The 13528-nt window shown below is 47.9% G+C and overlaps 3 protein-coding genes across 3 annotated transcripts; 2 read left to right on the top strand and 1 right to left on the bottom strand.

Annotated features, from left to right (window-relative positions):
* Nucleotides 1-5240: 5240 nt before the first annotated feature.
* LOC117581760 (kunitz-type serine protease inhibitor nigrescinin-6) lies at nt 5241-6057 on the top strand. Its single transcript, XM_034269165.1, has one exon. The coding sequence runs from the start codon at nt 5370-5372 to the stop codon at nt 5730-5732; it is 363 nt and encodes a 120-aa protein (XP_034125056.1). The 5' UTR covers nt 5241-5369; the 3' UTR covers nt 5733-6057.
* A 3192-nt stretch (nt 6058-9249) lies between these two features.
* Nucleotides 9250-12077, bottom strand: LOC117578410 (dymeclin). Its single transcript, XM_034263868.1, has 5 exons — nt 11701-12077; nt 10420-11617; nt 9852-10349; nt 9664-9786; nt 9250-9603 (listed from the first exon to the last, which is right to left on the bottom strand). Exons 1-5 carry the CDS (start codon nt 11841-11843, stop codon nt 9454-9456), a joined length of 2112 nt encoding a protein of 703 aa, XP_034119759.1. The 5' UTR covers nt 11844-12077; the 3' UTR covers nt 9250-9453.
* Nucleotides 12078-12081: 4 nt separating this feature from the next.
* Nucleotides 12082-13341, top strand: LOC117578413 (THAP domain-containing protein 1-like). Its single transcript, XM_034263875.1, has 2 exons — nt 12082-12673; nt 12736-13341. Exons 1-2 carry the CDS (start codon nt 12087-12089, stop codon nt 13148-13150), a joined length of 1002 nt encoding a protein of 333 aa, XP_034119766.1. The 5' UTR covers nt 12082-12086; the 3' UTR covers nt 13151-13341.
* Nucleotides 13342-13528: the final 187 nt, after the last annotated feature.

Genomic DNA, 13528 nt, shown 5'->3' on the forward strand with positions numbered 1-13528 from the left:
TCCGCCACCAAACTAATGTAATTAGCTCGCACCAAAACGCGTTCGTCTCTGATTAAAAGTTTTGCGGCTTGGCTGGTGGTGCGCCACCGCTCGCTAATCCATTGAACAAAACTATGAATGAGCGAAAACTCAACCTTATTGTGTGATTTTTAGTGAAAAGTGTCCCAAAGGGGTTGTCGCTCCTTTCGCGGATGATTTTTGGGAGTTTGGAAACAAGAATTAATTAAAATATTCTCTGCTTTCAATCAATAATAAATATGTAAACACTAAATTGAAATACTGTTAAAATCTTCTAATCGCTGCCAAAGCAAACTCAGCTCACTCCTTTTGGGCTGGAAAATCTTTCATAATTCACGCGGACTCAGCTCTCAGTGTCCGTCTGTTGTTTTTCGATTATGGCATAGCATTGTCTTGGCTTAAAGTTTTTTTTTGTGGAGCTCCCACCGACCAGCAGCACTCTGGCTGTTGGGTGGAAAATATTACAGCGATTCCTACTTATGCCTCGATTCGTTTGCCTTGTCAGGCAGACTGCACAAAGGGTCGCCAGGGGAGGATGGGGTAGCCAGCGACATGACAAAGGAGAGCCGTGCAGAGGGAGAGATGTGGAGGCAGAAAAAAAGAACACCCAGCGCATCCTTGGACTCGTGCATCACAGGACATGACATGGCACGAGCCATTTCGTTTGTTTTTTCTATTCCCATTTTACAGCTGTCCCATGTCCAAACAAATTTCTTCTCGTTTTTTTTGTTTTTTCTTTTTATTTGTGTTTTTCCCCTCTCTCTCTCTCTCTCTCTCTCTGCGATCTCTGAGTAAAATATTATGTTACCCGGCATTACAAAGAAAGAGAGAAACTTTTTATGCCCGTCAAACATATGCATGCAGACTGTACGCGGGGTATATCTGACTAACATGAGCAGTCGTTTTAGCTGTCATAGCTGTTATTACAACGATTAGTACTATGGGGAAATAGTTATAAAAGATTTCACAATTTTATCTGGGCAGCCACCGTAATAGCATCACTGTTAAAACATCACTGTTAAAACCATATGGTGCCGCTCTTCATAACAGTTAGCGCTCTCTTTCGAAGTTCGCTCTCACGATCCACACGGCTCTCACTTGAAAGCCAGCAGGTAGCTACGAAGCAATTACAGTTACTTTCATTACTTCCACTCTCACACAATCAGTAAACTGTAATAAATACGAGTAGCGGGTATCTTTTAGTCGCAATAATTAAGTAAGACGCTCTTGGTTCCATTATTAATGCATTTTTGCCAGCGGCCAACACGCTGAAAGATGAGCGTGGTAGGGAAAGGACTTATTTAAATGCAATTTCTATAAACAAATTTGAGCTGCTTATGCATATGCAGCAAGCCGCACACAAGCAATTCATTAAGCGGCAGTCGCAAATAGAAAATTACTGACAAAATGCTGTCCGACAGTTTACGAGCCGCAGACGGCAGGGAGCAGATTGGAGTCATGGACCTGACGGGCACGCGGCAGGAGGCAGGAGGCAGACACGCCGAATGGCAGGAACTTATTTACAACTTTCAAACGCTTCATTTTATTGGTCTCGAAATGAACAAATGGCGCACAAGCCGCACCGAGATACATATAGAGAGACGGTTTTGGCTGGGATAAAAATTGTGCATAATTTATGAGCAGAGCAGCAACGGCAGCAAACGGCGGCAACACACGAACGAAGGACTTTGCAAAAACAACGCACGAGCACACGGCCAACTGATTTAAATGCAATTGCATTGAAGTATGTTGTCCTGCCTCTGCTCGTGGTCCTTGTAGAGACAGCAGCACGTGCTGCATCAACAGGAGCATCGATGGCCAGCCAGGCTCCTTGTCGTGTCCTGCTGCTTGGCCATTTCTTTTCTTTTGCCAAGGTGTTGAGATGAGCAGACGTGAAGCTGGAAGCCAGGGCCAGCCTGGTATTCCCTTGGCCACAACTGTCGTCTATTTGCACGGCCAAAGGAGACGACTCGAAAGGCAAACAACCAGCAAATTTAGTGTATTTTGTGCATTCCTAAAATTGTCAGAATTTATGTGACACGATGCCACGCCAATTGATCAGATTAAAAAAACATGAGAACCCACGAGGGAGAATGCTCCCCGCATATATGCAGAATGCAGGTGAGAGGCCATCGTAGATATTCAAATATATGGACCGAAGCGGGAAACATTTTGTTCTTTAATCCTCTGGTGACAAAATGCTTTAATTCAGAGCGTAACCAGTTCATAAGATACGATCACAAAGCATCTCAAATGTGCACCACAGATTAGCGTGCCAACTGCCCGCGGGAGAGGAGACAGAGGAGAGGAGGCCGAGCGAGAGGCTCAATGGCAAACATAGTGCATCAACGTCCTCTGGCCAATAAACAATATTGCGATAATTTTGCGGCAGCAATGTAATTAAATTACTTAGCCAGTCCCCAGTCCCCAGTCCCCAGTCCCGGACAGAATACGCACCGCGGGGCAATGCATCAGACAAAATCCTTTCGACAGATCCGCGAAATGCCAAACGGCTGCCGGGCCCTGCCCTGGAGTTCGGTGTCGCTTGGCTCAGGGGCATATTTCCATAAAGCCACCGCAATAGCCGCTGTCAATATGCGGATTAACACATCAATTACCATGCATACGAGTATCTGGCCAGGGAGGGAGCTGCCGATGGATATTGATAGGAGTTTCAGCCTGTGTGTTGGGGCAGGGACTGGGCTACCAATTGCTCTGGCAGTGACAAAAATTTCATTTCGCCGAGTAATTTAATTATTTGCATAATTGCACAATCCAGCCGCAACTTGCTGGCGGAAAAAAAAACAATTTGAATTCCGTTCTGGCCGCCAGCAGTAGCAACCGTCATAATCGGCCCCCGAAACGTCCCGTTCTAGTCCCATTCCCATTTACAGTTATGACGTGAATGAAGTGAAAATGTAACCATTTCCAGGCTCAACTCGTCCCGCTCGTAGCCGGACACTGGATAACTAAATTAATTCGATAATTGACTTCAATTCTCTTTGCCTGCGCGGCAAACTGTTGATGCTGCTGCCTCATGGCCGTGGCCTTCTCCTCTCCTCTACTCTCCCCTCCGCTATCGAATGCCTTCTGGCTCTTTCTTTTTTATGGGCGGCGCACAGAGAACACATAAAAACGTCTGTTGCGTGTTGCATATGGAAAATTGCCAAAAGTTGCGAGAGCGAGCGAGTGAAGAAGTCGCAGAAGGAAATGTTGCAAAGTAGTAAAGGCTAGGCTAATGGCAATAGCATGACGACCCCTCAACAGGAAAAAAAAGAACACAAGAAAAGCACCAGAGGAAGGACAAGAAAGCATGTCCAAGAGGCAGCCAACAAAGTTGTTTTTTCTTTCTTTATTTCCTTATAGTTGTGCAAGTGCATGTGATTGCTTTATGAGCCACAGATGAAGTGGCCGGCACGTCCGGGCTGTCATTTAGTTAATTATAAGCAATTAGCAGCGAATGTTGCCAGCCAGAAATTAAATAAAAGCCACCCGAAATGCATCCATTGCATATATTTGTTGCCTCCAACAACGAGTCACGAGCGAAAGATTGTACAAAATGGCAGAACAATTGCCATTACAAGTCAATATAGAGACCGTCTGCCAGTGCTTGAGAGGACAGCCATTCACTGACGATTCATTATGTTGTGGCCTTAGCCAACGTTTGTCAGAAGTAGTACGGAAATATGGTACCGCCACATTAAAGTTGCATTGGAAGTTTAGAATCCCGCAGCAGAGTGCACAACTTTCCAGCTTGTTACACATTAATCCGCTGCATGCCCCATGAGTGGAGTGGCTGCGTGGCAGGTGTGTCCTGATCCTGACTATTTATCAATTTATTACGCGGCAAAAGTTCCTTTTGTGGCTGCTGTCTCTGACAGCGCTCAATGCTCACTGGGAATTCGCTGGTCGATGCGTGCGAGCCGCTGAATTAGCCAGGCCCACAGACACGTATGGCTTGCCAGGAAACGGATGCGGACTCGGCTGTTTGCCTCAGGTGGCTGGGCTGGGCCTTGTTAACGGATTTATGCAGCGATAATAAAAGTTGCACGCTGCAAATTGATTTATGTGCAAGTGCGGGAGGGCCAACAATTGCCGAGCCCGGCCCTGATGGGGGGCCAAGGAAAACTTTTAATTTTCCAAATGTATTCGCCGACAGAGAACTTGATGTCTTCGATGGGCCACGCACATAAAGAACGTAGCCAACTAGACGCAGAGCCGGGAGCCGGGAGCCGGGAGCCGGAGCCGGATCCGGAGAGACAGAGTCCCAGAGTGAGCCGTGGTGCAATTTAGGGGCAACGGAGCCAACGTAAAAACTGGAAAATTATGACCAAAATGAGAATTTAATCGAAGTACGTGAGCGGAAAAATGAAAATTTGACTGCAACTTGGGAGAGTGCGCGCCGCGTACTCGTCTGACTGGCCGAGACCGAGAGGCAGAGGCCGAAAGACTCCTGCAAAACAGTCGGCAGGCAGCAGGCAACAGGCAACAGGCAACAGCATAAAATGCCAAGTGCAAGCTCATGCAATTTTTATCATGGCCACAAATGTTGCTCCAACTCCAGCTTTAGCTACTGCTCCTTCGTGCAGCAGCACATCCTGGCATCATCATCAACACTGTCTTCATCTGCTTATGCGTTACCTTGAGGCCACACGCAGACTTCTGACTCCCGACTCCTGACTCCCACTCCCACTGCAGCCCGTTTCTGCACAAATTAATGCCGCCCGACACTGACTCTTGCTTTCTTTGCAACTCCAGCATTTACCTCTGCTACTACCCAGACAGACAGGCAGACAGACAGACAGACAATTCTCAAATGAGTCAACAGCAATAAAATTGTTTATTTTATTGCCAGTCTACACCAGCGTGGGTTCCGAGATCAGACAAGGGACAGCAGGCTTAATGTCTCTCGATCGTGATAAATATGGGAGCAGGCAAAGGATAAACCTTCCAAGTTTAGCATTGAATAAAACTGAAACTGCGAAAGCTGAGCATCGCTGAGTAACGGTTACCATCAGCTGGCTCTCTCTTCTGCGTAGGTCTGGCAACGCCAGAAGCTAGAGAGCAGCTTGGCTGGCAAATTGAAAGCTCCGCTTCGAGCGACTCTCAGTGCCAGGCGCAGCCGTGACGCTGCTGACGATCTGCCGGTGGTTCGGGTCACAGGCTGACGTATAAAACCAAATGCCGAACCTGCGATGCAACCAGTTGCGTGCCACAAGTCGCCAGGTGAACAAGTGAGAAAGAAACAGCAAAAGAGAGCGATCGAGAGTGTGAGATAAAGAGAGAGCTACATATATCCCAGAGACTATTCAGTTCCGTTGTTGTTGAGTTAAGCGTTAAGCCAGTGTACAATGTGCGGACAGGGCCGACTATTGAGAGCGATGGAGGTGGCCAGCGTGGTGCTGGTGCTGCTGGGACTGCTGCTGGCCGGTGCGGGAGTCAGCGAGGGGCGCCCCATGGACCTGTACGATGATGTGAGCGACTTCTTCGATGCCATTTCCTTGGACGATGTCGCCAACACGGGCCGCAACACGCATCCGGAGCAGTTCTGCCTAATGCCGGCCCGCAAGGGCGTCTGTCGTGCCCTCATACCGCGCTGGCGCTACGATCCTGAGCAGAAAAAGTGCGTGGAGTTCAAGTTCGGTGGCTGCGATGGCAACGAGAACAATTTCTCCAGCTACAAGGACTGCATGTCCACCTGCGAGGGCATGTAGTGATCACCAGGATCTGGAGCTACTGCTGATCGGCCGTTTCTGGCCGATGTGTTGCCAAAGGCGACTGCTTTTCTTTCGAGCTCTGCAAAGTAGCGAACCAAAGGCAGCATTTACTTTAACCCACACACACACACACACACCCATCATAATCTAATCGATCAACTCTTCTCTACTATGTAATATTTATATAATTAGTTTCTGTCATTGATCCATTTATTTTGTACTTGCGGCTAGGCGGTGTACAACACCACCGATCCGATCCACCTAGAGCTTAAGTTATTGTGATAAAACAAATCAAATTGATTCATCATGAAATAAAGAAGTTTTTATACAAAACTGAATATGAAAAAAGGTTTCCTTTATCATTTATTTTGTAATGCAAAGAACTGAAAAAGATAGAGCTCTGGATGTGCAACTGTGAGAGAATATGGGGTGCCAAAATGTGAATAAAAATCCATCAAATAACTACCATTCGTTGCCTTTTTAGCTCGAATTTTCTCTATTTTTGTATATATATTTAATTTAATATTCTTCCGGCTATCAAAATTCAAATCTGTCAAATGAAGTGCAGACTGTTAGACTTTTCTAGACTCTTCTAGAAATTGTTTAAACCAAGTTAAAGATAGAAAACCAGTTCATTGAATACTTATTTATGCCTTCACAGCCAAACATAAACAGATGCGAATTCCGTGTCTGCGGCCTCACATTTTTTGCAACTGAGAGGCGACCACTTTGCCGGGGGGCAAAACTCAGTCAATGCGGCTCCACTTTCATAGATTTCACTTGGAAATGGCCCAAGTCAAGTCTCTCCTCAGTCTCTCAATGCAAAACTGGGCCCCCCATTCATGCGGCTGGCCAGCACTCAAGCGATCAATTGATCGCTCGATCGTTCGACAACAACAAACGAACAAACATGATCAAATAGCTGCAAAGGTCACATGGAGAGACAGATGACTAGACCACGTCAATGGGTTCCCAGTTGGGTCTAGGTAAACCACTACGATCTGCGTCAGCGGCAAAAATACTCACAGATACGGCCAAGCCAGCGCCGAAACAAGCAAACATAAACAATTGAAAGGTGCGAATTTATGTTAAGCCGATTGCCAATAAACCAAAGAGAAAAAAAGAGGAGAAATAACTCAAAATCGAATTCAACAAATGTGCATAATTATTGATACAAAATCGCTGAAGCAAGACCTAAGCGAGGGCAAATGCAGGGCTCTGGAGCTCTGGAGCTGGGGCTTGGGCAAATTTCCAAGATATTCGCACGTACAAACACGTACACACATTGTACTATTTGTTTATAGGTTTATTTTGTTATAAACAACCGATTGGATCAATGACCCAAAGCCGCTCGCGCAGCAAAACAAAACGCGAAAATGCGGGCTATACTGATCCAAAAATGAATCGAACTGGGCGGCGTTGTTGCAACATGCAATCGCAACCGGCGGCTGGACCGTCAGCTGTCACAGCTCTAACGATGTATTCAAAGCACCCTAGATACTAGGAGGGAAATTCCTTCTACTCATCCAATGCCTGAACCAGGATAATCAACCTAAAGTTGTGACTTATTTCCTGCTTAACTGCCATAAGAAAATGAGTGCCATAAGGCATGGGCCACAGCCATTTTACATCTGTTGAAATTTTCTCAGCAATTTGCGGTCTGGTCAACGTGCAAGTGAGCGGCGCATGCGCAATATTCGCTGGATGTTGGCCAAGCTTCTGGAAAATTCTGCGCTGCATGTTGGCCAACGCAGCGAACTCAATCGAATGGAGTGGAAATTCTTTGTATTGTGGAAACAAAGTAGCAGCAGAAATAGAAATAGATGCCAGGTTGGTCACTTCCAAATGGTTGGCAAGAGTCAATAACACTTTTTGGCCTGTGAGTAACAGAAATTGCATCAAAGGCAGCGGCAGGCAGCGGCAGGCAGCGTGGCAAATTTAATGGCAAAATGAGCGGCAAAGAAATTTGAACAATTTTCGTTATTTGTTGTAAGCTAGAAATTAATTAAAATGCACTAGGCACTGCAACACAGCGGCAACATGCCATGAAAACTCACGATAACACATTTTCCGCGTTTCTGCAGCGGCTACCACGCCAGGCAGCAGCAAACGTATTTTATTAGCCACACTACACACTACACACTACACCATCCAACATGGATGTTTACATTGGGTTTTGGTTTTTGCTATCTCTTTAATTTTTGCCTTCCTGCTGTTCGAACTTATTTATTTGAGGCACGTACGCTGGACACAAAAGTGCAACGGCAACCAAGTCGGCCGACCACAATGCAAATAAAAGTGCAGCAATTCAGTGAGCAGAATGATGGTTACCCTTCCACACTGAGAGGATCAGGAAAGATTTATTTTGATATATTTATAAGAGGAGCCATTTATTGCATTTATTGCTATACCGAAAGACAGGGGTAAACCGACTAAAGGACATGTCAGCTTTATCGCTATCATATAGGACATGCTCTTTGCCAGAGCATTACAATATTCTCTGCGAAACCCACCCACCAGCTGCATGCCTAACCTTTCGATGGGCTTGTGTCTATGTTGAAGCGGCGACATCAACAACGACAACGACAACGACAACGACAATATCCAAAGTCAACGAACTTTGACGTCGTGCAGGCAGTAAAAGACAGTTCTTTGTTTTTCTTGTTGTTGCGGTGCTGCTGCTGGGGGTGATGGGAAAAATACATAGTAATAAACAAGACGGGGTGCCCCATTGTAATTGTTGGCTGCTGCCGCTGCTGCTGCCGTGGATAGTGCAAATATGCATAATCAAGCGCAAACAGGCAAACGGTGGCATCGATACACCCATGAGTAATGAAATGCAGCAAAAAAGAAAAACACACCATATCAACACAGTGTCAGGAAAAGGGAGCTTCTCACATATTTGTAGGGTACACGCTGCGTATACACATTACCCAGTGGTATTAACATTTATGCAGAAGGCTGCCTATTAGGTTTACAATTTCTAAACTCTAAATCAAGATATTATTCTAACTCACTGTGCCACACACATTGCAGGAACAGCTATCTCTAGAGATAAGAAAATTTCGGTCACGCCATGAAGATTTGACACCCAAAAGTTATCTTATCCAAGCGATGATGGATGAGTGCAATGCAGAGAGACAACGCGGCGCGCGAGAATGATCAACTTTAGTTATTATATAATTTATCGACTGTTTCAGTTGCTAAATACAATAATATATATTATTATTATCCATAGACTAACATACGCAATGTAAATATATATTTATGTTTATGCATACTCTATATATTCATTTTCTTCCATATGTATATATATTTGCTTTGTTATTGAATTCGTTGCTGCCCGCTAAACTGCCATAGGTATGCTCTTCCGTTTGTTAGCGTAGCTAAATATTATCATGTGTTGTGTGGTTGAACAATTTCCGATTGGTTAGCCGGATAAACATACATAATGTTAGCGCTTCACTAGCTCTAGGTATTATCCTCCATTTATCGTCATCGTTCGAGATGTGTGTTTCGTTTTGCTTTTGCTTTTCGTTATTTTTCGATACAACAGTGTGAGCTTTTGGCTTGAATTAGTGCATTACAATTAGGCATACAAATGGAGGTGCGGGCCAGGCTCCGTCTTGGTAGATGGCATACACATAGATCAGATATGCAGGAGAAGCGAATACGAAGACGAAGACGGAGGCGAAGGCGAAGACGATGAGTGTGCGTATTAGCAGGCAATGTCCGTGGTGACGCTCTTTATGCTCTCCGAGCTGAAGTGCACGCATCCGTACTTGCAGACCAGCGTCCACACATATGGAATGAAGAACTCCTCGGGTGCATCCTCCTCAACGTACTTAAACTTAAGATCCGGAAACTTCTGCAAAAAAAAAGAAGCAACATAAAATCACTTGACACCCCTCACATCTCTCCCACTTACCCTTAGCCGATCGCTGGACCATTGGCTGGCACCCTTCGATATCACCTCGAGCACCTCGTTGACACCCAGCTCGCCGCGCTGCTCCTGCACGCGCTGCAACCGCGACGAAAAGAAGCCCACCACCTGAGAGAGCAAAAAGATAATTAATTTGCCATTTGATACGAGGATTACCAGCGAGGATGGCTAACCATGTCGATGTTCTGGACAACGTCCTGGAAGGCGTGATGACTGCGGAATCCCTCGAAGACACTGCGCTTGTACAGCAGCGTGTAGACCAGATTGGGACAGTACACAAGCTGATTTGTAAGGCAGGAGTTGAGGATTTCCAATACCATGCGCAGCACCTCCTCCAGCACGCTCAGGTCCTGGAGCATATCCTCGGCCGTGGTGGCGACATTGACGAACACAGCACTGTCGGCAGGCTCCTTCAGCTGGGCATCCAGCCGCGTGTGCTTGCGTGCCAGCGTCTCGAAGAGCGAGACCAGGCGTTGCGCCACATAGGGATGGAGGGCGCGGAAGTGTCCGGACATGTTGGCCAGCGCTGCCAGGCAATTGGTGTGCAAGTACTTGTCGCGCATCTTCAGCATGTTGTACTGTATGGTGCGGATGACGATCAGGATGAGGATGCCGCCCAGCGATATCTCCGATATGGTTCGCTCCGTATACCACGTGATATTCTTCAGCATCTGCAAAAGAACACGGAAATAGCACATGAAATGGGTTGGGTTGCTGGGTGGTTGCGTTGCTCAAACATACAATCGTGTGGACGTTCTTGTTGAAGCCCTCGTCTTCGCTTAGAATGAGGAGCACAATCAGCGACATGTAGATGTGATGGGAGTTGCTGTCGGGGGCATTGTACAGGGTCTGCAGAATGGGTATGACCAGCTGCTCGAGGTCCTGCTGCTGCATGACGAACCTGTAGAAGCGCTCGTTGCGATGGAGCAGCAGATAGAGCAGCAGCGTGGCCTGGTCAATGGTGACAATGCGGCACAATGTCTCGTAAACGGCAGAGAAGTCGATCTGGAAGGACACCGTTCCCTGCTTGGGCGAGTCTTTGGAGTCGGCGCAGCCGAAGAGACTGGCGCGATAGGCATTCTCCTGAGCAGTGCAGTGGTTTGTCAGTATGAGGATGAGCAGCAGGCTCTGGTTGGCCAGCGGATAGTGGGTGCGGAACTGCTGCGAGAGCTCGCCGCCCACAGCGTTGCTCGCCTTCAGCACATCCTGCTGCTTGCGGAACGTGAAGATGGAGAGCAGCGATTCAGCTATGCCGAAGACGAAGGAGCCCGCCGAGCTGGAGCCGAACATGGTGTGCGGCACCTCCACCATGCGCGCCACAAAGTGCAGCAGGGCAGACATCAGCACGTTGGCGTGCTGGCACTTGAAGACCGTGCGAAAGACGATCGACTTCTCCGTGGGCTGCTGGGCGAACAAATGCACCGACAGCAGCGTGATCAGCATGTTGACGGCCTCCAGGTGCAGGTGGTAGGTGAACTCCTTGACGGGAATCACTACAATTAGGTTCACCAAGGCATCAATAAAGGTCTCGAACTTGGCGCCGTCCACGAAGACAGGCGCTGAGGCGGCGGCAGCAGCAGCGGTAGCTGCCTGCTCAGTGGCCTCAATGGCAATGGTGGCACTCTCCGCCGGCGTCTGTTGCTGCAGCTCAACGGCCGCCTGCACAAGCTCGGCGCTGGGCAACGCCTCAAAATGTTGCAACAGCTGGAACTCGGATCCCGTCTCGTTGATGTACTTGACCAGGCTGCGAATGATGAAGAGGGCGTTGAAGGTCTGCCACACATGCATGTTGCTCTCCTGGTCGGACAGCGACAGCAGCTCGCTGGTCTTCTCCAGGAACACGGTGACCAAGGAGCCGAAATTGCCCGTCTTCAGATTGTTGCCAATGAACGACTGACACAGCGTCTCCAGCCGGCTGTCCAGGTTCAGCTGATCCTGGCTGAAAACACACACAAAAAGCATTAACCAGGCCACTTGATGACGTTGACACACTTCCACAGCCAGCACGCAGCCAGTACGCACCTGTTCTCCGGCAGCACAATGTTGTAGTTGAGCAATCCATTCCAGAAGGCCTCGTCATCGTGGGCGATGTGGTGTCGCCCAACGAACCGCTGCAGCCACTCGTTGGACCCCAGGTCCGCCGTCCGGCTGACGTTGATGCCCATTCTCCTCTGTCGTGCGTGCGACCTGTCCCGTCCCTGTCCCTGTCCCTGTCCCTGTCGCCACTAGCGACAAACAATCAATTTGTGTGCTCACTGCTCGGCGAGGCTATTACTGCATTTGAGTTAGCTGACCAACGGCTGCTTGGCCCTTTCCAGTTAGCAAAATATAATAACAATTGTCGATGTTCTTGGCACGGGCACGTCACCCATTTGTGGAGCGTAGTGTTTTTTTATGGTTTTTTTCATATGATTTTGACGTTGCGCCGGCTGCGCTTCGCAGCACTGTGCGTGAACGCGAGCGTTGCCCAGCACTGCTCGCCCGCACAGCTGACGTCACGGATGCCCAAAAGAGTGCCACTAAAAATCGCGTGGAAAATCCATTTGAACAACAAAACGAATAACTATAAAATGATTTGCGCTGTCGATGACTGCGCGAGCAACCTGAGAGGGAGCCGCCAGCGCTCGTTCAAGTTTCCCGGCGATGTCGAGCTGTGTCGCCAGTGGACACGCTTCTGCCGCCGCGCGGATGGAATCAATTACCAAGCGGAGCGCGTTTGCCTGGACCACTTTGAAATGGAGGATTTCGAGGAGGATCACACGCCCCTAAAACTAAGGCCAGAGGCTGTGCCCAGCCTGCATGCGCACCAAGACATCGATTTGGAAGTAGTTGAGGAACATTTGGAACTGCCAGCGGCAAAGGAGGAAAGTCTGTCCAAGGACCAGCCAGAGGAGATGGACAGCGACTATGACTTCGAGGAGCTGCCTGCGGAGGAGTGTCTGCAAGTGCAGGTGGTGGACGCCGACTCCTACCTGAAGGTCTTGGAGAAGGAAAAGTATAAACACCGCCCCACGGCACCCATTAGAGTCTATTCCATAAAAATATCCACTATTGCAGCACCGAACTAAAACGCGACAACTTCAAAATGAATCTGTCCATCCAGACCAGCGAGAGGGACATCGAGAGGCTGCAACGGCAGCTGGACAACTCTAGTGAGGGCTACAGACAACTCGTTGGCAACTTGGAGCGGATATTCTCCGTTTCCCAAATCGAAAAGATTCAGAACGACAGACGCATCGTGTGGCCCAGGACGGATCTAATCGAAGCGCATAGTCTGTATGCGACCAGCAGGAGTGCCTACAGCATGCTGCTAGGCAGGAACTACCCGCTGCCTTCTGTGCGAACAATGCAGTACTGGGAGACCCGCGAGCGGAATCCCACCAAAAGCAGCTCGAGGCAGAATGGACTGCAGACCATGCACCAAGAGTGCGAGTGCATTGATGCCACCAGCACGGATCACAATTACACCTAGCGCTCACCATCCAGCTCGACCTCTTCTGGTACTGTGGACACGACCAACTTGGATCACAATTACACAAAAGCCGAGTTGCCATAAACGCGATCGACTTTAATCCTGCCTGCAAAGCACTGGGGACTGCAGGCAAACACATTCTAAATTTTAAACACTTTTTTTTTTGGGTAGCTACATAAGTCTTGTTGAGGAAGCTTCAACGCTGTTCATGAGCAAGCGAATTTAATAGTCGCTAAGCAATTACATCCAATGTAAGGATATTTTAATGTTTTAGCAATGTTTAATGTTTGATCTTTTGTATGTTGTAAGATATTTTAACGTCAACTGACGAACGCATCTCCACTCTACCTATCATCCAATGAATGCTGTATTTGATTG

The sequence above is a fragment of the Drosophila guanche genome, unplaced genomic scaffold (assembly GCF_900245975.1).
Source record: "Drosophila guanche unplaced genomic scaffold, DGUA_6, whole genome shotgun sequence".
In the NCBI taxonomy this organism is placed as follows: Eukaryota; Metazoa; Arthropoda; class Insecta; order Diptera; family Drosophilidae; genus Drosophila; species Drosophila guanche.